This window comes from Antedon mediterranea, chromosome 10 (assembly GCF_964355755.1).
Source record: "Antedon mediterranea chromosome 10, ecAntMedi1.1, whole genome shotgun sequence".
Lineage (NCBI taxonomy): Eukaryota > Metazoa > Echinodermata > Crinoidea > Comatulida > Antedonidae > Antedon > Antedon mediterranea.
In genome coordinates, this window is record NC_092679.1 from 18148722 (window position 1) to 18173990 (window position 25269).

The 25269-nt window shown below is 33.7% G+C and overlaps 1 protein-coding gene across 8 annotated transcripts in view; it reads left to right on the forward strand.

Annotated features, from left to right (window-relative positions):
* Positions 1–25269, forward strand: part of LOC140060496 (uncharacterized) — a 43761-nt gene that overhangs the window by 1915 nt on the left and 16577 nt on the right. For 2 of the 8 annotated variants that reach the window (XM_072106741.1, XM_072106742.1), the window contains exons 1-2: positions 18114–18373; positions 21400–24543. In XM_072106741.1, the coding sequence (XP_071962842.1) occupies positions 21438–24543 (3106 nt within the window). In that variant the 5' untranslated portion in view covers positions 18114–18373; positions 21400–21437. Of the gene's footprint in view, positions 1–13410; positions 13863–18113; positions 18374–21399; positions 24544–25269 lie in introns of those variants that run through there. The other 6 variants (XM_072106738.1, XM_072106740.1, XM_072106743.1 and 3 more) reach the window with 6 other exon arrangements.

The window sequence follows — 25269 nt, forward strand, 5'->3', positions numbered from 1 at the left end:
ATTATATATCCATGCCTAACATACAAATACTCTGCATTGTTTTGTTTTACGGTTGTGTCTGTTTATTTATTTTAACTAATAGCAATTACATGACATTTGAAACGATACGGGTTCACGTAGGAACGTGGCACGCATAACATGTAAACAAATAGAAGAAAAACCACAAAGTTTTAAAGTGGGGATATTGACACCACCAGTGTTACGGCATGCAATTTTTTTTTTTCGTTCCTCCATCGGTTTGTTTCGGAGGCAATTGACTTTTCGGTAAGGCTGCTCACACGACATACCCTCGATGTTCCCCTTAAAATATTGTTTAACTGGAGAAGGGGGAAAATAATCTCATCTTTAATAAACATAAGCAAATATTTTGTACATAAGAACCGATTATAATTATAAATAAAGCTTCAGTTTTCCTCATTAAGAACTGCTAAACAATTTTTAAGATAATTAAGAGAAATAGTTTAAAATGTCAGCTCTGTTTAAATTAAAATTTTAAAGGCACTTAACTGGAAAACGAAGATCTGTTAAGATGAAAACCCACGAGTACCGTAGTTGCTAAGATACCTTCCAAACAATATGCTAATTCCTGTGTTTGAAATATAAGCCGTTAACTATTACGTAATACGTTCTTTTGTAACGTGATTACGTAATCTGAAATTGATTGTTTGTCATTCATTGTTAGGGTTCTATTTTTAAGTGCATCTTAGTTTACCATTCATTGTCTTAACATTGTATGTTTTGTGAATCAAAGGCGTCAGCTGCGGCGTTAATGTACATGCTTATAGAACAAAGAACTAAAGGTAAAATTTACTACCTAAAACGTAATTTTAATTGCATATAATAATCATAGGCCTACACCTGATCCAGGACGTCCATGTTGAAACGTTGACCCTGTTGTGGTGGGTAGGCTTTTGAGCGAGTGGTTAATATCAATTTTTAATCATAATGTTTGGATCCATAAATTATAAATACCATTATATTATAGGCTTACATTGAGGACATCTAATAATGTTATTGTTTCAGAATTTTAAAATCAGTATTAATTCCCAGACCCAGATTCATTTGGGGCTATCCTACATAAATTAGGGCCTATAAATACCAAAAGGCCTACACATAAGATGTCTAACAATGTTATTGTTTAAAAATGTTTAATCAGTGTTAATTTCCAAATTCCATTAGTTTAGTTCAGACGGGTAAGTTTAGGCGGTGTGTGCCTTTTTAACATTTCAACAACGAATCAAATCGTTTTTTTCCATTGATTCCTACGTCGAAAAATCAAAATCAAATTGACTTAGTGCGTTTATATTGTCTGTTCAATGAACCGCGCCATCTTCTTCACTCGTCTACGGATTATACCATTATGATATAGGCTTACATTGAGGACATCTAATAATGTTATTGTTTTAAAATCAGTATTTTCCAGATTTCATTAGTTCCTTTACGTTGAAAAATCAAACTGAATTGACTTGTTCAAACGCTAATCGTTTATGTTGTCTGTTCAATGGTCTGCGGCGGATTCAACAACCAGTGTTAATCTTGTTAATCGCGTGTAGTTCACCTCCTCAAGGCGTTACTATAGTGAAATATAAAAACATGGATGCCTTAATTTGTTGTGACTGCCAGCCGAAGCAAACAGCTGTTTTAGTGCTTAATGTCATGGGTATGCACGATATCTTCCACGCCAAGCCTTCGAATAATAATAATCATTTAACTGCATAAATTGAATACAAAATAACTTTAGATCACACATTTAAATATTTCAATATATAAATTCGCTGGCACAGAACAAATATAAACCGCTCGGTGATACAGTATATATAGATACAGAAAATTACTAAATTTAGAAACTATACTATATAGGGTAAAGAACCTTCGATATACGTCTTTTCAACACAAGTTTCACATTGATATACCCCGGCAAGTTTCCTTTCCTGAAATTGCGTAGCCTATCCCCCCATCGCACGAACACATTGTAATTATGTGTCGGTCAAAGTATGGAGAGTCACCAATGATAGTTTGTTGTGGGGGTTCCAACTTCAAACCAATTTCTTCTCATTCCGTTGTAATATCTCTCCCACACATATGAAATGTGTGGGAGTGTTAGAGATACAAACAAGTAAATTTACTTTAAAATGTGCCATAAAGCAGTTACCGTGTTGTATTGATGACCTTGGGTGTCAAAGTACTCCCTAAAATCAATTTATAATTGTTAAGAACGAAAAGGCTTGGTACCCCTCTAAAATCTATACAATGAGGTAAAATTACAGGCCCAAAATGATCAGCAATTGCTGAATGGATCACCCTCATTAAATATGGTGCAAATAAAATAAATAAATCAAATAAAACAAAGCAACGGTTTGTATTGTAAAGTTTGGTTACCATTGGCAAAAAAACGCAACACGACGCAATTATCGATGATGATCCGTTGCGTCGGGATGATGTTTGCCTTACGAACGGCGTTGCGTTAACTTCAGTGTGAACCAAGCTTTAGAGCTGTGTCATACAAATTGGCGTTGTACTCTACACGAGAAGTCTAAATGCTAAATACCGTATGTTACTTTTTACAATTATGCTGAATATATTAATTTTGAATATAAATGCTTTGTTCAGAAATATAATTTAATTTGAAAGCGTAACGTATGCGTTGTCGGCACTGCTTGCTATTACGTAACAGTAGAATTATTAGCATACTGCATCGATCGTCCCTGGCTCCAGGGTCCAATTGTCCAAGGAAATATCCAATGCTATGCACACATTAAAAAGAACACCTTTGTATGTTCATTTTCTTTAGCCTCGAATTAATTATTCTCGGCCTCGAATCTCGAAAATTTGAATCAAAATGATTAACGATAAATGTTCATGAACCTTAACCTGTTTGTTCGTTTTTTTTTTATTAGAGAGGACACTCTCTGGTGGATCCACTGTATGACATTTTGACCTACGTGAGTTTTATATAGACCTCTCTATGGTGGATCCACTGTATAACATTTTGACCTACGTGAGTTATATCATGGAGGTATAATACAACCTCCATGGTTATATGTATATATGCATGTGCCTCTCTCTGGTGGATCCACTTTATAACATTTTGACCTACGCGAGTTCATTTTAAACCGTGTCAAATATTGGTCTTCCCTGGCGCCCCCATACTTAGGCACTTACGTAGACCCAGTGCCATGCATTCATTTTCCCCTCTACTTCTACGTCTATATAACTATTTTAAACATTGATAATACTATGATTGTTGTATGTTCTTACAAGATGTAATCAGTACAATGTTAAACTTGTTTGAACAGTCTTGTTTGAGTTTTTGGGGATTCGTCAGATTGTTCTTGTAAAAACATGTAGTAGAAATTAGATTTAGCGAAGTGTGATTTGAACACTTCAGTTTAATCGAGCAAATATCTGTTGAATGGAACCCGGGATAGAAATTGATTACAAAAAGATAAAAATAAACAAAAAAAATAACACAAGCCAAAAAGTCAACAGAAGATTAACAGCTTGGTTAGTGCATGGAGAATGGTTAGTGTGAACAGGAATAATAAAATTGTAAACATTCCATTGGATTAATTTAGCGTAATAAAAGCAAACTTCGCTTTAACCGAATTTATATAAATATATAATAATATTCCTCGGAGAAGAAGCCAAAATGAAAATTATTGATTTGATAACAAAATTCTTTTTCAAGATTCGATTTGACCACCAACAATATGACTACATTATTTTTAATCTTATTTCAGAAATTTCGTATCAAACGAATGGATTCCTCCATGATCACACTAAAATAGAATTTCCCCCCGTTCAGGTTTAGTTATTTAACCGGGTAAGTTTTTTCTATGGGTTAATAGTGGGCTAAATAAATAACTAACTCTAGCCTAGACGGACTCTTCTATTCTGGCGCGAGAAAGTGTGTGTCACCCGGAGAGATGGAAAACGACTACGCATACCTTAAAATCTAGAAATATATCCTTTGCCTGTAATTAAATTGCCCAATATTAATATTCCAACCTTTAAAAAAAACATTTCTTAGCTTTTTTGTTTTGATTTGCATTTGAAAAATCATACAAATACAGAGTGATAACATAAATTTACTGACATTACAAATAAATACATTTATTTTCTGGAAAGCACTTTTACGATTGACCGAAAGGACTCAATTATTATCTTGAAATACGAACGGAGAGCAATAATGTTAATTTGTACAATTCTTAAAGCTCCTACTTGACAACCGATTGACCGGAGAATTAGGACACTTAATAGAGAAGTACACATAGGAATTTTAGTTACGAATAGGTATGCGAAATTGCGCATGCGTCGTAGTGTCCGTGTCAATGTATTTCTCGAGGTCCGTGAAATTCGATAATAGGTACGGTAGATAAAAACTTATGTTTGCAGTCTTTAAATTTTGACTCGTGCACAGTTGATAATTCTTCATGAAAATTAAATGTATATAGGTGTAAATAACCTTTTAAATATCATATTGAAGCATCGTAAAATGTACGTGCCATTCATTTTATTTTATAGTTCATCAACGCAAAATGCGCGAAATTAAAATGTTCGCGAACTTTTAAGGAATGTACAGAACCTTTGATTTGTAACGTCAATAGATTGTTCACATACAATGTACGACTTGGCTAGGTAAGTAGATTCCTTTTCTTGCCTTCGTTACAGATAAATTGTTTAGAAAGATGAAATTAAACCAATGTACTTTAATAAATAGGAACATCGGCATCTTGCTAGTTTGTAAAATTCAATTCAAAAACATAATTAATTAAATAAACATCGCGACGTTTAACGCGCGACGTTTAATTATTGTGTAAGAGTAGAGTTCGAATAATCATTCCCTCCTCCATAAGTATTAGTATACCGGGGTGTTGTGGGAAATTCTGTAAGTTTTTCAGTATACAAAACTCATCTCTTCAGAGAAGCATAATCACACGCTATTACTTGCACAGATCTTGGAAAACACAGCGCTTTGAAACCTTTGTCTCCTGCGCTTTATAAATGTTATTTATTATTATTATTATTATTATTACATAACGTGTTCTAACATAAAATACAGTAGGCCTACTTTCGATATTTTCGATGTTTTGGTATAATTATAATGTATGTCCATGGTTTAATGACAATAGCGATAATGTTAAACACGCTTGATTTTATAGAGCGATGTATTACCGATTACCTCCGCCAATGAGGTTATGTAGTTTATTTATGTATGTGACATATATATAAATTAAATACATTATTAAAAGCGTATAGGCCTATCAAAATATTATGAATACGTTATTGAAATATCAGCAACCAATTCCGAAGATAGGTCTGTTACTTTTTTTATGTTAATGAATATATGTTGTACACAGAGCTATAATATTATGACGTCATCATCCAAACATGACAGTCAATCATTACACGTCTTGGAATCTTCAACCTTTGCTTTCTTAATGTGACGACGCTATCAGCTGTCACTGCGCATCTTTACGATATTTTAAAGTATGGGGCGCAAAACGAGCAATGTGTACTTTGATTTGATTAGATTGTTCAATAGGATTGGTGATGACCACCAGACTGTATTTTACTAGTAGATAGCTCTATTTTATTGCATACTTTTGAATTTTTTGTGGCGTCATCTATTTTTTGTATAGTTCAATTTTGAGCATGGAGCAATATTTATCATTACTCCCTCTTTCAAGTGAATTTTTGTTTGTGTAGCCTTAGCCTATAATATAAATCATTGTACACAACATTACGGTTTGATTCTACTGCTGCTTATTGCCATGAATTGTTTTGACAACATTAGCGTTTCATACCCCCGTAGACAAAAATATGTCTGACGAAAATGAAGATGCTAACGTTTGTAACATGATTCCTATAGGCCTAAATATAATAATATAATACAAGTAGTACGTTGGTTTACCATTCATTAAAATTTTCATATCTTAAATATAGGCATATGCATATAATAATTTGTTTTATTCTATTAACAAATTGAAATTGTCATAACTATCTTAAATTCATTAATTCTATATCCACAATTTTACGAACTCTACCCCCGGTTTTTTATTTGTTTAAATTTGATTTATTCAAGTACAGATAGAATAACAACAAACATTTTGAAATGTATTTAAAGAACGTGCGTTTAGGGACAATTTTACTGGCTGAAAGAATAAGCAATGTAATAAATATTTAAAAAAAATATTTGTACGAAGTAATGATTAAAATGTCCTCATCGGTAAGGTTACTTTGGCACAAGTGCTTGACGACTTTACGAGTGAATGTTTTACTTATTTCCCGTTCAAATCCATAAAGTCCATAAAGTTCAAACCGTTCTCACGACTACAACCTACTTCCAAAAAAACAATTTATTTCGAAAGAAATATTATAAAGAAAATAAATATGCAGTGCATAAAAAACAGACGTGCCTATTTATATTATGTAGTATGCATGAGCTAGTAATTGTTGTATTTAAATAATCGATAATACCAAATTGTATTTACTAACGCAAATACGTAAGCGCAACGCAAGTTATTTGACCAATCGCGACACGATGGATGATCATCTATTGCGTTGTGATTGGTCAACTCGCTTGCGTTTTCGTCTCCGATCTTTTGCTGAGGCCATATTGAATTTTAATTAATAATACTGTATATTGTAGTCTGGTTTTATTAGTGTTCCTAGTGCCATTACTAGGAATAATTATTTATAGCCTTACCTACCTATAAACACGTTGTAAATAATAATGCTCAATTCAACCGGACTCTAAAAATAAATATATAACCAGGTTGCATACTTCAAAGAAGATGGGTCAAGAGTAACGTTTTGTTTGACCTTGTTAATACCTAATGATTGACCTGTGATCAAGGATAAATAATTGGTTGAGAAATTAAATTCCAACACCATAAGCATGGTTGCGGTCAGTGTCCATCGGTCGGGTCGTCATAACTATTTAAGAAATTAAGTAGTTGCTAATCGTTCTAGTGATGTATATTATTTTATTTGTTTTAATACAAAAGCAAGAAAGTGTAGCGAATGACAAGGAACCGAATCGACACAGGACCGAATCGACACAGGGGGGAAGGTGTAGGGACATTTTCACACTGGTAAGCCACAATACTGAAATTTACTTCTGCGCGCGCTAATTCAATTATTCCACTGATCGGCAGCAGACAAACTTACAAATGCATTTTTGTAATTGAAAATACTTTTTTAAGAAGCAATTATTTCTTTGAAATGACTTATGATGAACAGTTTACTGTATAATCGTCATTGGAATCATTGAGTTGAAATTCCTTTTAAATAAACTAAAATGAATGGGACATTGATTGAAGGAAGTAGTATTCACAATATACCATGTGTGGGACTGCGAGTCTAATTGTGTTAGATCGAATCATTATCATGGTTTAATTAATTACGCATCTTCTGATTGATTACTTAATTAACAATCAATTCCATGTTTACAGTCAATCTGAGTGTGTAGTGTAAATGTATGTCTTCATGTTCAGTAAGCAAGTAATTACTGATGTAACATTGCTTTGTATTTTAGATAGACTGTGTTCATACATAAGTCAATTTGAGTAGTCACGTATAGTGTGAATGAATGTCTTTATGTTCAGTAAACAAGTAATATACTGATTTACATTGCATTGAATTTTATATAGATATTACATAGGCTGTGTTCACACATAATTTTCTAGGCGATACCATTATTTTAGGTAGGTAATACAATATCTGTGTTCCATGGTATGGCAAGCCAAGTCCGCCAAAAGTCCCAATCCGACCATTCGACATTTTTCCCTTTTGCTCAGTCGTTCTTATCGTTTTGAGGGGACTTTTCATGGAGTCATTAGCCTGCTATTAAATAACTCCTTGTTTTGTTTTTCTTCATTGGGCCCGTTTCTGCTGCCAACCCAAAATATACCGTATAAATATACCGTATAAATATACCGTATATGAAATTCGTGCACCGTTTCCGCTGCACATACTTCGTGGGTGGGTTGTAAAAAAGTTGGCTTTCATTACCCAAAATGCATTTCGTGAGACGGAAGTATGGATTGACCTAGAGTCTCGTGTAGTGAGGTTACATGACAGCATTGCTTTCTATTTTAAATCTAATGAGCAGAAGTGGCAACGAATTTACACCGCACATACAAGCACAATCTAGAAATGTCACTATAAATAAACTCTGTTATTCAAATTGAGTTTATATTATGCTATATTATCCTATATTGCCGTTTTAATTTCCATTTTCTATTATACAGTATTTTACCATGATTTTACATCACGTTGTTGTCGTGTAAGAACATTCGATTTATTGTAATTAAAATCTCGGTATCTCTTCTGTTGCCATGCAGTCTCCCCCCCCCCCCCCCCAACCTTCGCTTCCCCCACAATTGAATTGCAAAAATAGTGATTTGTTCGGTCCACAGTGACATTTTGATCTGTTGCTTGCTTTTACACGTGTGTTTCAACTTTCAATGCAGCAGAAAAACCAAAACAAACGCGTCGCGCTCTGTTAGTTTTTGACCTCGTGTCACGAGTCGGGTCACATTTACGGTATATTTTGAGTGCAGCAGAAATGGGGTACGAAATATACGGTATATTTTGGAATATACCGTATAATATCCACAAACGATGGGGATATTTATACGGTATATATACCGCATATATATACGGTATATTTTTTATGAGACCCATTTCTGCTGCCAAAAAATATACCGTATATAAAATATACCGTATATATACGGTATATTTTTGGCAGCAGAAACGGGGCCATTGTTGTTTTATACATACTGTCTGACCTTGAAAACCTAAGCTCTGGCGTAAGACAGAAGCCAAAGATTAATTCTCATTACTAGATACAGGAATCTGGTTCAAAACTGCTTTGCAAAATGTAACCTAAATTGACATAACGTAAATATTACACCTTACGTGTTAAAACGTAAAACAGACACAAGCTAGTTGAGGAAGAAGGGGATTTACACTGATTGTCAATTAATTATTTCCGTATAAGTTCCGATAGCCGATACGGACGACTATCTTGTCTCAAGTTGAATCTAATGAGCAGACAGACGTGTTAAACTATAGGTTTAAGTTCTGTCTTATTGCCAAGGTTGGTACTTGAATGACGAGTTGGTGAAAGCTTGGAAGGATATAACCCACCTGTAAAGACAGTGTTCTATGTTGTCCCTGATTTGTAATCGTTTTTCCAGTGTTGAAATGTTGTTTTCATGTTTTATCGATTTTCCAGGGTTCAGTTTTTTTATGGACTGCATGCAGGTACACCATTGTAAGATTTGAATTCACTTACAGCATTGTATTCTGCACAATAACCTACTAAACAAATACCTAAAATAGATTCAATTGAAATTATGTTGTATTTATTGTATGTGGTTTAATCTTGGACGTACACTAACAAATATCGCCTCCATGATAGGGACTTGCCCTACGTGTCTAGGCGTCTTTTGAATGTTGTTAATCCACCATCAGTCAGCGTTTCGATGACGTATGAAACGCCATGTGTGCCAAAATATTTGTATTTTTACCAATATACCAGCCGTCTATACCTCAGTGTGGTATTCATGGGGAATCAGCTTTCTTCTGCCATGAGTAGAATGTCTTATACTTTCAGACTTTATAATAAAACAGTTATAAATTTATCATCATGCAAATGGTCATTTTAATTTAAAAGACAGATAAACAACACAATCTAGTAGCAATTAATCGTTAATTCGGTTTTCACTGATCGATTTATTTCAAATAACTTCTGAATACAAAATAAACTCTTCCGCTGCCGTAATCCTAATGCATTATAACGAATAATAGATAATTGACCATATAATAAATGATTATAATAACAGGATTAGTTTAAATGTATCATAATGCATGTATGTGTAGATGCGGTTACGGGTACGTTGACCGCATACCCACGCGAAACGCTTATAACCCAAGGACACTTTACGTAATGACGTCATCATAACGACATTTCTCTACGATTAAAGAAGACCACAAAATAGTTCATTGGTATTGTAGTGGTTACCGGTATTATTGGTTAAAAAACTTATTCCAAATAGGTCGCAGGTTCGAATCCTACACTCATGATCCTTTAACAAGTAGTCCTCGTTTTTTTGGCTGAGTAAAAGTATTGAATAGTAGGCCTACGCACATTCTAAATTATGTGTTTGTCGTGATTTGCTTTTGTTTGCTTTTTTACAGGGTTGTTTTTATGCTGTAGGCTCACATTAGATTTCAATTGTATTTTCAACATGAATACGTCCATGAAATGTTTATGAGTACTCTATAACCATTTAGCTATAAAATTAGAATGCTCCGTAATATTTCAATAGTGTTAAATGCTTATTGTTGAAGCTGTTATGATGTGGGCGGAGAAAGAACAATGATATATAAATCTTTAGAATGTACGCTTCCGTTATGAAATACGAACTTTTATACTACCTTTACTACCTTTTTATATGTAAAAGCTAGTCAACAATAATATGAAGAAAAAACTGTTGAAAACGTTCTTTCCGGTAGGTTGGCACCATCACGAGTGTATATCCCCTAAACATTTCGTACCAGCAGTGTGCCTGCTAATACAATTCAAAGGCTATTCAAAATAGTTTACTGACTTTATACATAACATAACATATAAACGTATGCTTACTTTACTGGCGTACATATATCTTTAGATCCCCTCAGCATTGGTTTATTGTTTATAAAATAAAAAACATTTGCATACATGGCGTGCAAGTCTTAACTATTATACTTGAGCTGCAAAAATTGAAAAGAGACTTTGCACTGTGTAGATGTTCCCCTTTACAATCCGTACGCCTACCAATAGCTGAGATTCGTACCTATTTATATTTATTGGTGTAAAAGAAATAAAAGTAGGGTGAGGGTTCAAGTTATGTGGTACAATAAATGGAAGAAAAATATTTTGATCCAGTAAATGAGGGAAAAATATTTTATCAAATATGCAAGAATTGTAGTACAGTATATACGGTAGGCCTATATTGATATCAAGTTATAACATCTCTCTTGATTCAATACATTGATTACATTGTCTGTTTCGAAAACAACTATAAAATATATGCTCTATTCGGTATAGAAGAGTTATATGATCCTTTTCATACCGTACGTGACCTAGAAACCCATTTACAATTGAATTGGTTCAATGAAAACATTTTAAATGAAAGATGTGGAATCCTCACTGTAATATCGCGTGTATTCGTTCAAAATTGAAACTAATCCACAAGCATTAGATATACACTAGCAGTCTGGTAATTAAAAAAAACTGACGCAAATATTTTTCAATAGTGAAACGTAGTTAGTAAATGTAGGTAGGTGGATAAACTAGTATATTTCAGAAAGAAAAAAAAGGTAATGTATTTCAGTGTTGGCCTGTAACTTTGCAACGCCAAATGCGCATTACAAATAGTCCATGGCGTTTTCAACTGATACAGTATGTAAACTAATTGGCAAAACATATGACGTATTTTCTATTAATACCATCTACTTCATAAAAATAATAATTATTATAAACAATTCATCACTATAGTGATCTTGAAACGGCAATACCAATAATGTTTAAAATTCATTCGCCGAATTAACCTTGGAATTATATTATTATGGCGCCGGCAGATTGCTGTAGGTTAATATATGCTAAGTTATACATTATAAATACCTTTGAAAATACACCGGTGTTGTGTATTATTGATTACTGAACTAATACAGATTGGGCACGAACGGTAATTAAATAGTCTATACAATATGAATCATAATAATAATAGCCCTACTTTTATGTGAATTAATAAATATGAAATTAATAAGCAGACCGTTTGTTGATTAGATACTGTCTATTTAGTCTTCATTTTTTTGTACCACGTTTGTTTCCTATAAAATATTTCAGTTTAAACGTTGGTAAACGTTTACAATTTTACAAATACATGGTATCTGACCATTATAAAAATGATTACGCGGTACTGTACTGTAGCTTCATTATCTGCTTACCATGCACGGGTCATCTCCACTGTGCCATTATGCCTTGGCCTTCTCCTGTCCGTATATGGGTCAGCATCTCATGTGTATCACATGTAATGCCTGTATCATGGTTAAGGTTAGATACATGCGTCAGATGGGAGATCAAAGATTTTGAAATGCGATGGGGAATTTGAAGGGCCTACAGATTGTAAAATGTCCTATCTTTTGGACAGTGGGGCGTCTGGCACTCAACTTTCATCATTACATGCGATGCTGTATCACGGAATTTGCCCATGATACTGTATACATTTAGATAAAGTACCGACAATCGGATGGGCTTGCATGTGCGTATGGCTTTGGTGAAAATCCTTCAATAAAATCCATTAATATTAATCCAAACTATTGATTGAAACCTTGGGAATAAAAAGTTTCAAAGAGAACAATTGAATGGAGATACAAGATGTCCTATTGTCTAATACAATAGAACTCTTCCCAGGTTCTAATTTACACCTCACATTGTCTCGTGTTGTCTCTTGATTGTGTTAGTGAAATGTAACAAAACGAACCATTTGAGCCCGAAATTAACCCATGAACACGCCCACATCAATAAGTATATTCTCGAACACCCCACTCGAACACAATTGAATTCATTTGATCCGTAGTTATAAAATATTGTAATTGCGACAGATATTTCACGATTGTTCTCAGACTTTCAAAATATTAGATAATTTAAATAAAAAACCCTGATTTTCACAGAAACTTATGGTATTAGATTGTCAACTAAATTCCAGGAAAATGGAATAAAATAGAGGCCAACTATAACTTTACATAGACTGTGCCAATGCTTGGTGAAATAAGTAATTTTTTCATGCAAATAAGTGGTTGTAATTTCCCATATAGATAGGCGGAGATTTTTCTCTCTACAGTATGTACAGTATATTAGTAATGTCTGATAGTTCTCTACATGGAAACCATATTGGGATACAGTCTTTGAAATATACCGAATTTCAGAAAAATCATACGTCATAATATTCGCTTCTTGTGTGATTTGTGTTGAAATTGTGAGCTAGATAGAGTTAATGCTTTTTCTCTACATGTTCACAATACTTTCAGTATCTATTTCTGTGAGGTTTTAAAGTTTTTTCTTTTGCCTTTACAAATTACATTAATATACATTTTCTATATACATTTAATGGGGAAATTGTTTTATGCTTGCTTGGAAGTAAGACCCACCACAAATTAGGAATAAGATTTAACTTCTCCAGTAAAGTGAAGTAGGCCACCGGCCTGGCCATCTGTAATTATATAATACGACCTTGAAGGCTTGTTGGTTTTCTATGTTTACCGAACAATTTCAATATTTTAGTTTCGTTTCAATAGAATTTTCTAAAGAGTTTTTAAGCCGTCAATTCAGCAACTTTTTTGTATTCTGTTCCCGTGCTGTGGTTTTACAATATTGTGTTATGCGTAGGATAACTTAGTTGTTAATCCCCAGCCATAAAAGAATACGCTTTTATTTAAAGTCTTTTAAGCAAAATCAATCACTCGTGACCGGAGAGCATAATAACAAGGTAGCTCTATTCAAAACCAGCACATTTCAATTCATGAATAACAATAGACGAGAGTTTTCCACCAAAACGAAATGGAATAGTCATTAGAATTGCAAAGTAGCTCCACACAACAGTGAAAGACTTTAATTATTCTGCAGAAAAGGCCACAGAGGAGTGTACCTTAGCACGAAATAGGCAGATAACTAACTAACATCGATGGATTCTGTTTCACTACAGGGCTAAGTTGCAGTCGTTGTTCACTAGGAATTTATACTTTATTTAATTTGAATGGTAATCAACTAAAGATTAATCTCTGTGTCTGTTTTTTTAAAATACAAGGTAAGACTTGTTTTTCATCTTCTTTCGATAATGCATTTAGATGTTCTAGTTGTTGCGTCATCAGCATTTCTCCAGGACAGCGATTTTGTGTTTTGTGCTGCAATCTGTATTGAAACGCTCGCGCTTACTTTGAACATGGAGAACATAAATAGTAAACAAATTCCCAACATAACATTTAAATACATTGCACACAGTTCGTAGTATATTTAATTAGTCCTCAGATTTTATTTAGTCACACGTATGGAAGGCAATCGCCGCCAAAAATACACGTATATTTTTTTGGCATTTCAAGCATTGGCCTTTTTAGTATCGTTTGTATATCACTGTTTGCATTGTGTACCAGGTCGGTACATATTTACTTATAATGTACTTTCTGGATTTTAAACAATATGATGGATGTGGTTTTACTATTGACCTATAAATTATAGGTTCATGGTTTTTTACCAACCTAAATCAGGTACGTTTTCTTTCATGTAAAAAGTAAATGTTGTGCACTGTACACGAATGACACGCCTATTCGTGTAACCGCACCTTTATATTGTCCAAACTCCCGGTATGTGCTTACTTTTTAAAAGTATTGTTTACCAGACGTGTAATAATTTTGTTGATTTTAGATCTACTGTTAATTATAATAAATTGGATATCAATTTGTATACAACTGAATTAGAAAATCAGACAATAAAAGCTAGTAAGATTTGTGGTAGATTTAAGAGGCCTGGCGCCAATAACGAGCGTCCCAGTGTGTTTTGACAACACTTGTTTTCTAATTATGCACAATTGTTAATTGATCTGATGCAGCCTTTTAGGGTGCAAGAAACTCATTTTACTTGCCTATTGTTATTTTTTCGTAATTCGTTATGGTCCAATGAACACAAGGCATTTTTTAAAGAGTGATGCAACCCGTGAACAAATCCCTTAGGCTATTGTTAGAAAAAGAAATGGTTTTGTGAATACCTGTATATGGTGGCGTTTTTTTTAATACACATTTTGTTAATCCAGTGTCTTAAATTATAGATATTCCTAACTAACAATAAATATAGTGAGGGTACTAGTATTACATGATAATTAATACAAAGATGTGATGTGCGATAAATTACACTTCACATACTGTACTGAATTTTATCAATATTGATAAACGATTTCACTTTTAGGTGGTCTAATTATACAACACCCTAAATTTGAACACGTCTAATTTTTAGCGTTTTGCACGGGCCGAGGTCAACCCCACAAAAACCTTGCAGTTATACATGAAATCGTAATACCGTGTTATACCGTAGTTCATAATCCTAAGTTGTACAATATACTTGCATGCATTATGAATTAATATGAGTTTATATTAAGGATTTTAATAAAGGATGATTTTATAAACACAGCCTTATACGGGTTTCCCTTTGCATATTTTTACTAATTACAGTAACTAATTATTATTTTGTGACGTACCAGTATATGAATATGAAATTTCCAAAAGAACAAAGAATTTTCTAGAGCTTATGCAGTTGGTCCTACTACTATTGTTACGTCATGGGCAGTAATTATTTACACGGGGGAAGATGTTGGCTATCCACCAAAATTAGTTGTAAGTTCTCATGAAACCAAGTATTTTCTCGGGTAAATAACCAATAATAATATAAGGGTATATAGCAGGACACACACTATGACTGTTGCAATTATTATGTTCTTACAGTTAACATATCAATGAAATGCGGTTGTGTAATTAATATGTCTGTACAGTAACACAATTATAGAGGAAGTAAATATTGACAACCTATCATATTTCTGTTGTGACAAAGTAATAGTCCTTGGTGGTATTTCTTTTACTGTACTGTATAATATTTTTTGATATTTTATTGTGATTTTCTATATTGACTGTTTTCTGCATGTACGTATATTGTTATTATCTCTGCAGTGTATATAAGAGGAATTTCTAATGTATTTTTATATTGGACCAAATAAAGAATAATAATACTGTAATTAGTATTATTGTATTATTTTGATTAATGATTCCATTATTCCCAGATTGTCAGGGAGGAAGTAAATAAAATATTTCATTACCAAATTGTTCAACGGTGAACTATCCATGCCCATGCTGTAACCCAATATCATATTTGTTTTTAATTTATTCAAATATAGGTATGTAACTTGTTAAACACAATTCCGTTTGATGTACCGCGAAATAGGAGCCAATACTGGCCAATAAAGCGAACGAAATCTATGAGCGTCCCATGTGAATCCATCAATTGCTACTTTGGGAGTTACGTTATGCCCCGTGTAAAAGCACCATTGATTATGATGAATGAAGCTAGCCACTTATACAAATATTATATATTCTCTTTCTTGCTCATCGGTTTATTACCGGTCATATAAATATAGGCCAGTGAACGAGTCAACCTCGAAGGCTTCACTCGACACATTATATTTAAATCTTTAATTAAATAACATGATTGCTCGGTTTGAGAATAATTTATGTTACAAGAACAATAATTCTATGAAAACCACGCACAACAACGCTCTACTATATCGTTTATTGAATCCCAATAACTCGGAGATCACAATTATAACTTTGAATGATCTAGACGTAATTGTATTATAATTTACAATTGTACTATTTGCTACAGGCATAAATTACATTGAAATCGATAGAACTCAGTTTTTATTTATTGCGTATTGCGCTTTTTTGTGACTAGCTGTTTTGTTGAAATTCCATATTTAAAAGAGAAATTTTGTATTGCACCTTAGAGAATATTCGGGTCACGGCAAATAACCTATTTTAAAATGTGTAATATAAGCTGTATACAGCTGATTTAATTGGCGATGGTGTTTTACAGAAAACTTTTAACTAAAAAGAAAAGATAACATTAATATTTACTAGAGACCACCGTATGTGAAATTCTAATAAAAGTTTGATGAGATTTGTGATATGGTCGAACCTGGTCGATGGATCCACCCTTAGGCTAACCTTGATCTACATAGCAATGCATTGCACTTTGAAGGATACAATTGGAAACCATGCGCAAATAAAAAACGGCGTCCCTAGAATTATCGGAGGCCTATTGTACCTTTGGGGATTTTACCACAATCTCTGTTTGGCTATTGCAAAGCTATTAACAATCGATCTGTTTCAAGGTAAAACTATAATTTTAGGAAAATAATTTTTAACATAATTATTACAATACAACAACGTAGTTGTTTATTGTTTCAGTAGATATTACATGTTGCAAGTCATAAAGAAAGAATTAGGCAAATTTCAAACATTGTTTTAAAATGTCGCAAAGCATTTATAAATTTAATATCGTACAGTGGCTACACAACTAAATGCGATTAGTGTAATAATAATAAAATCATACATAGTATTAAAATTGCTCCAATTGATCCAATTTCTACTGTAGGCCTATAATCAGCACATTTTTGTGATAGTAATGAGAATTCATTTTCCCTTTGAACATCAACTTTGCATCTCTAACTATTCTTGCAAAGTTAAAGCAAATTTAATTTAGGTCCTTGGTTTTTACATTAGATTTTACCATTTTGAGTGAAATAACATTTGCTGGATTCTTTGAAAAGAAGGTTTAGCTAGTTACATATACAGTGTATTTGAACAACACTTTAAATGTTTGGTAAAAATCTTACAGCAATGCAAATATTAGCTATTGAATTGTACTTTAAAAAAACAACCTTGATAAAATTGTTGTAGACTGGATCCGATTATTTTTGCAAGTGTTCAGGTTGTTGTTGACGGATAACATACACACCAAGGTCGCATGTAGCATAACTTTGGTATGTGGACGTACGCCGCATCCCCGGGGTGGCTTATCTGGATTTAATGGTCAACCAGCATTGCGGATATAATATAAAAGCAAACTTCTACATTTTTTGCATGTTTTCCCCCGCTAATTTTCTGTTTTAATATATCAAGAAAGTTTAGTAACTTTGTAATTTCTTTTCACTTGGCCAATGATATAAAAACGGGGAGGAATGTCGCCATTTAGTTCTCTTTTGTTCTCTTTTGTTTTGAGGAGTTGAAGAAACTTTATATTAAAAGGCAACCATTTTCGTCTTTGATAGATTTTGAAAAATTCCTTTTGGTAACAACTTTCGATATGTAATGTGGATAACAATGCAATTGTAGCCTAACTAACTACCCATTTTCATCGTGGAATTTAAATTGCCAATGACCCTATTTTAACAATTGTTGCGGGTTATTGTTTTGTCTTACGAATAGTAAGCTAGTGCCAAGCTTGTGATTTTGAAGAAAGCAATTACCAATGGAATGTGTCAGTACTACGCGTGGGCTATGGAATGCTTTTGGGTGTGATAGTTCTGCGCATGATCCAGCTTTCTGAGGAGTTGGAATGTGCATTCGCTTAAATTATAGTACGCCCAGTTTGTAGTAGGCAGAAAGTAGAGGTTAGATCAAGCACCGCGGGATACTTTCAATGAAAAAATGGAATAACTAGTTCGTGTGAAACATTACGTCGGAACATTTTATAATAAGAAATACTCCCGATAGATAGGTAAGAGTAGAATTTATTGTAGTTTAAAGTTTAACAACGAAAGTTTCAGAATATATTATGCGATGGCTGTAGATTCCACCAAGAAGGAGGCGAGGCCTTAATAACTAACTTAACAGCATCGCTGGCCGACCACACTGATAGAAGGGGGTGTGTCTTACTTCTTAAATGAAACTACATGGAGTAAAGTGTTACTCCATGGAAACTAGCACAATTTCATTTATTTCTAAGAACTTTCTTGATAATTATTATTACTTGAACCCGTTTTATATGTATTAAGATTTTATATATTACTAGTGTTAAAGTTTACAAGCAAGTTTGCTACATCCACAGAGATGCGTGAAACTAGGCCTAGTACTAGTAGAAGTAAGCCTATTGTAAATCATGAAAGCCATTGCTACTGTTGTTACCACATGTTAAAATTGGTACAACACACATCCCTGGGACAGTCTTTAGGAATCTTATAAATAATAGTGTTCAGAACACTAATGATGTTTTATGATTTAATTCCAGAAATACAGGTATATATTGCACTAAGAATTCTTAAGATACATAGGCCCAGACATTTGAATTTGGTACCCACTGGTTGGGTCTCCAATAATGTGGGGGCTCCCTTCTAATTTAGTAATTAACATAAGCTGCAATCCAGTAGGCTAACTTTTGTTTCACTTGTCTTTGCACATTAAATACATTTCTAATGTATTTTAAATGACTGTATGTCACAATATTTAGAGTAGATCTTTACTTCAAGTGGGTTATTTTGGAAGAAAAAAACATTAATTAAGAATTATATATATTTTCCCCTTAAATTTGCCATTTTAATGTTGCATGATAGTATAATTAAATTTGACCCAAAAATAGTTTTAAAGAAATTTTACCTAAAAAAAATTGTCAAAAGTAAACTTTTCTTGAAAAGCTCAGACTATGCAAATATTGTAGTCATCAACGCTTTTAATTTAAACAATTTGTACAGTATTCTAGATGCTTTCCAGACGGCTAAAATATGTCGGGGAAACTGTACTGTAAGTAGTAAAGCCTAAATAATAAAATTATACCTAAGGCCATGAGATGTATTTTCCTGTATTCAAAATACAGTAATCTGGAAAAATTGTCCTTTTAGCCGGGATGAGGGCTCGAAATATTGGGAAACTCCAGTAGTACATATTATTAATATACTGTAATTATCAGCAGTGTTTAGTAGGAACATGATCTAGGGCTACAGGTAGTAACGTCTTGGGTCATGCTTCATTTACTATATAATTTGTTTTTGACTGAACACCTCCCCCACCCAACCCCTCTAAAAAATAGCCTATTTGTAAGTTCTGTACAGCAGAGATTAATGACTGATGACCGTCAATTTGTGTTTTTGTGTGATGAAATTAATTAACAGTTACTTGGTATTAAGTTTTTTGTAATGAAGTCCTGTATGTAACCATTTTACACCAATGCCTCACTTTGGATGCTCCCATTTTTTTTAACACTAAACAGCAACTATTTTGTTTGATTATTTACTTGATATTAACATTATATTTTAGTACTTCCATGTTTGAAAAATCCTGGATCTTCCCCTGCTCTACCAATCAATTTAGTGTAGTAAATTTATATCTGTGATAAAAAGGAGTAATTGGTGTTATGAGAGGGTGTTTGATCACACCTAAACGTGTATCCATACAAAGCTAGTTTGCTAATTTTTTTGCACTGAATCAATAATCCATTACCTTTCCTTTTCAAAGTCATCAACGTGTAAAGGATTGATCTCATGCAGTGTAATTCAACCATAAAAATATGAATATTTTAGTTGTGATTGAATTGTCTCGGATTGAAAATAAATTGTATCTATAGCAGGGTTGTAGTTTAAGGCACTTTAGGTGCAAATACATGTAAGTAAAGGAGAGTGGTATGGTAAGAGTACTGTACATGCTGTACAGTAGTTCTGATGCTTCTGGGTACTACAGTATAGTATTTGATAAAACTCGGAAATTTAGGTTGCATTACCACATTTAAGATGAGTACAGTACCCTACTTCAATACCCTACTTAGATAACCATCTAATTAAAAAAAATGCATAATTATTACAGTACAGCTTACAATATTATTCTTTCACCAATTTTTAAATAAATGAATTTTGCACCATATTTTGTTGATAAACTGACTTTTTTTACAATTTCTACACAGGGAGATAATGATAACATGCTGAAATCAATCTGTTTATTTTAGAATGATGTTTTTTCTGGTGTGTCTGTCAATCATTCAAGCAATATGATGCATTTATTATAGACTAGTCATACAGTATTAATAATAGTAAATTGTTTTCAGAATAAATCAATTAAATTGTTATTAAATGAGGAGATGTTGTAAATGAAGATGCTAAAACCATTCGGTCATGTCAAATATTTAGCAATTAATAACCAATGACAAATTGTTCTAACCATGTTTTTTTTTTCCAAACTTATAAGTTAATAACATTTTACATAGTTTAAATATAGTACAGTCGTACTGTCAATGCCTCAGCAAACATACAGTATTGATTTTAAATCTATTATGAATATTTGTTTAGTAGTGCATTGACTTAAATAGTAAATAGTTGGTGATAATTTAGACATGTACACTTTACACATATGTTGTAATTGGAGTTTCAAGTGCCATCTCATAGTTGAAATAATACAGAGTAGGTCATGCACAAATAATAGTAGATCTACAGGTTCAGTACTAATAATAAGCAGTATGCACCACTTATAATGCCTATCAATATTTAGGTTCCTACTTTTCTTTTGGAATAGTATTTCTATTGCACAGATAGGTTGTAAGCGATTTGCATGGCTTAACATTTTTGATTTTTGGCCAATGAGCTTCTGGTTGACTATTTTAAAAATTTAAATAAATATTTTTTTTGGATCCAATTTTTGGTCAAAGTGAATAAATTTGCGCACGCGACTGCAGCCATGTATAAGATGATTTTCCAATGGATTCAAATCAAATCATTAAATAGTTTACATTATAATAATGTGAATATTTTGTATTTTTTACAGAAATCTAAACATTGGCTGGAGGTTAACAGACTATCGACATGTCTTTTAGCGTGTCAATAGGAGGTGACGGAGGAGGTTTTGGCCTTGGTGGTGGAGTTGACTTAAATCTTGGAGCTGATGTTTCTGCAGATGCAAAAGTAGATGCTGGAGCAGCTATTGTATCTGATGTGAAAGGAGATGCTGGAGCCAATGTTGGAGCTGATCTTAATGCTGGAGCTGGATTAGCAACTGACATCAATACTGATCAAAAAGCTGGAGTTGATATTGATGCAGATAAAATAGCTGGAGTTGACATAAATACAGACAATAAAGTTGACACCAATGCTGGAGAAATTAATCTTGATAATACCTTGAATGCTGGAGTAAATACTAATGTATCAAATGGAATTAAAAATGCTGCTGATTTAGAAACATCTGCTGGAGCTGATGTTAATGTTGGACTTAATGCTAGTTCAAATGCTGATACAATGTTAGAAGGATCATTGCCATCTAAAACAATTAATGGAGAATATGAAGCTGATCTTCCGGATGTATCTGCTTCAACAGAACTTAATGCTGGAGCTGAAGTTGAAGCAGCAGCTAGTACTAAACAACACAAACATCATAAGAAAGGATTCGGATTTGGTCCGTTTAAATTTGGATTTGGAAAAGACAATTCATCTTCATCTTCTTCCTCGTCATCTTCATCCTCATCCTCATCTGATGAAGATTCAAGAAAAGTGGAGGGTGGTTTTGACGGAACGGTAAATGGAAAGAAGAGTGCTAAAAGGAAAAAGAGGCGCAGTGGCGGATTTGGTGGAAGATTTAAATTGGGTAAATCGGATTCTGATAAGCATCACAGAGAAGAGTCAGACGTAAAAGTTGCAGCAACAGCAGATGCAGGAGGATCTTCTAAACTTCCGGAGGGTGAAGCAGGAATAAATCTAAAAGCTGATGTTAAAAAACCAAAACATAAAAAGAAAAAGAAAAGTGGTTTTCGGTTTTCTCTTGGAGGCAAGAAAAAATTAGAGGACTCTCTATCCTCATCGGATGAAGATGAAGATAAAAGTAAAAATCAAAGTGGAATAGGTATTAAGTTTCCAAAAATTGATACTCCAGATATGGACATTTCACATGATACTGAAGCAAATGTAAAAACCGGTAAGCCTAGTGTTGGTGGAGCTATTGGAATTGGTGGTGAAGTTCCGTCCACAGACATTGGTATTAGTGGACCTAAAATAGATAGTGGTGCTGATATTAATGCAAGAGTTGGCAAAGTTAACCTTCCATCTGGTGATTTAGATGTTAAAGGTCCAAATGTTGGAGGGAATATTGAAGGTGGTGTTGGAATAGGTGCAGATATCAAGGGTAGTATTCCTTCAGGTGATATAGATGTTAAAGGACCTGAAACTGATATTTCAACGCCAAACCTCAACATTGGTTGTGATTCTGATATTGGAGGAAAAATAGATGTACCAAGTGGTGATGTAGGTATTACAGGACCTGGTCTTGGATTTGGAGGTGGTGCTGGAATTGATTTTGGCACTAAAGGGTCATCAGCCGACATTGACATTAAAAAGCCTGAAATTGGTGGCAGTGGTATTGGAGATTTAAATGTTGATGTTCCTTCAGGCGATCTTGAAGTTAAAGGACCTTCTGGTGGTATTGATCTTGGTGGGAATATTGGAGGTGATATTCCTTCAGTAGACACTAAAGGACCTAGTTTCGGTATTGGAGGTAGTGCAGCAGTTGTTGGAGATTTAAAAGGTGATATGCCCTCTGCTGATCTTAATACAGATACACCTAATTTAGGAATTGGAGGAGGTGTAAAAGGTGATATTCCTTCAGCTGATCTAAACATTAAAGGACCTGGCATAGGAAGTGGAATTGGTGGAAACATGGATGTTGATGTGCCAACTGTTAACCTTCCATCTAAAGGTGGAATTGGTGGTGATCTTAAAGGCCCTAGTGTTGATGTTGGGGGTAATTCAGGAATTGGTATTGGTGGTGATATCCCTTCAGCTGATGCTTCAGTTAATATTGGTGGACCCAGCATTAATATTGGAGGAGATGTTGAGAAACCTGAAGTTGGAGGAGATATAGATGTTGATGTACCAACTGTTAGTGGAGACATTGATGTTAAATCACCAAAAGGAAAGAAAATTAAAAAACCTAAAATCTTATCATTCAAGAAAGAAAAGAAACCAAAGATAAAAGCTGATGTTGATGCTTCTACTGAAGTAGATGGGAAAAAGCACAAAGGTGGATTTGGACTGCACTTTCCTAAGTTTGGTTTTGGCGGAAAGGGTAGCTATGACACCAATACAGATGTGGGTGCTAATGCTGATGTAGAGGTTACAGGTATTAAAGATATTAGTAGTCCAAAAGCAGGAATAGAAGGTGATGTCAGTCTTGTTGCACCAAAAGTAGATGCCGATGTTAAAGTTGCCAAACCTGATGTCGATGTTAATGTTGCTACACCTGATCCCAATGTTAACATTGGTAAACCTGATGTCAATATTAACGGTGGTAAACCTGATGTTGATGTTAACATTCCTAAACCTGATGTTGATGTTAACATTCCTAAACCTGATATTGACGTTGATGCACCTGATGCTGATTTGTCTTTCGGTGCAAGTGGAGATGTTGATCTTCCAAAAGCTAATCTTGATGTTTCAGATGTAGACCTGGATTTAAATGCTAAGACAAAAACTCCAAAGAAGAAAGGAACTTTAAATTTGTCATTCAGAAAAAAGAAACACAAACCTGAAGGATCTGCCACTCTTGAAGGTGATGTAGAGGGCCCAAAAGCAAAAATGCCTAAAATAAATATTCCATGTCTTTCACCTAGTGGGAAAGCTACTGTAGATGCAGATACATCTGCGTATGGTGCTAAAGTTGATGTGCCCAAAGCTGATGCGGATATAGATGTAGGAGTAGATGCTAACGTTGATGCAAAAGTTAAAACTAAGAAACCCAAGAAAAGTGGATCATTTGGAATTAAGATGCCTAAATTTAGTGGAAAAAGTCCTGAAGCAAAAATGGATGTTGGTGTTAAAGGAGAGATCGATGTTGACTTACCAAAAGGTGATTTAGATGTTGGTGGAAGTGCTGAGTTCAATGCACCAAGTGTCCGAGGAGGAGCTGGAATTAATTTGCCAGAAGGTAAGTTTGATATTTTTATCTGCATTAGCAGGCCTTGTCTTTTGAAAATTTTCGGTGTTCTACAAATTCTACTCAATTTATTCAGGAATGCTGTAGGTGTGCTGTTTGTATTTTGGTTTGTGGAAGTTTACCAAATTTAAGCGTGTTGTAAATCGCACTCCTCAAGGGCAGTTTAGAAGTGTGTTACAGTAGGTGAGTGAGTGATCGCACTCACTCGCCTTAAAAGACCAGGCCTGCATTAGGAAAGAGTTTAAAGATTGGATTACACTGTACATTTTATTATTATCAATCCCTATTTATAGGCCTATCACATTGGTATTAAAAAGTATAGTATATTATTACACATGGCCAATACCATGTTGTAAAGGAAATTGATGCTTATTAACTAATAACCTATATACTATTGATTGAATTGTTTATTGTTTCAAACAAGGTTTAGCAATATGCCCTTTATGTTAAAAATGTTAGTTAGTTGTTGGTATATCAATACTTCTCTATGCACTCCATTATATTGGGAATAAATGATACACTAAATAAAATTCAAATCAAATCCTAATTTTATACAGAAGGGGTAAAAAATGTGGGGTAAAATGCATTAGTTTTTGGTTAAAAATAGTAATTGATTTTGTTTTGATTGACATATGAAGTGACTATACTACATGATTCAATCACTTATAATTTAAATAATTCCCTATTCAATTATTTGTTGTCAGTGTGGTAACTCTG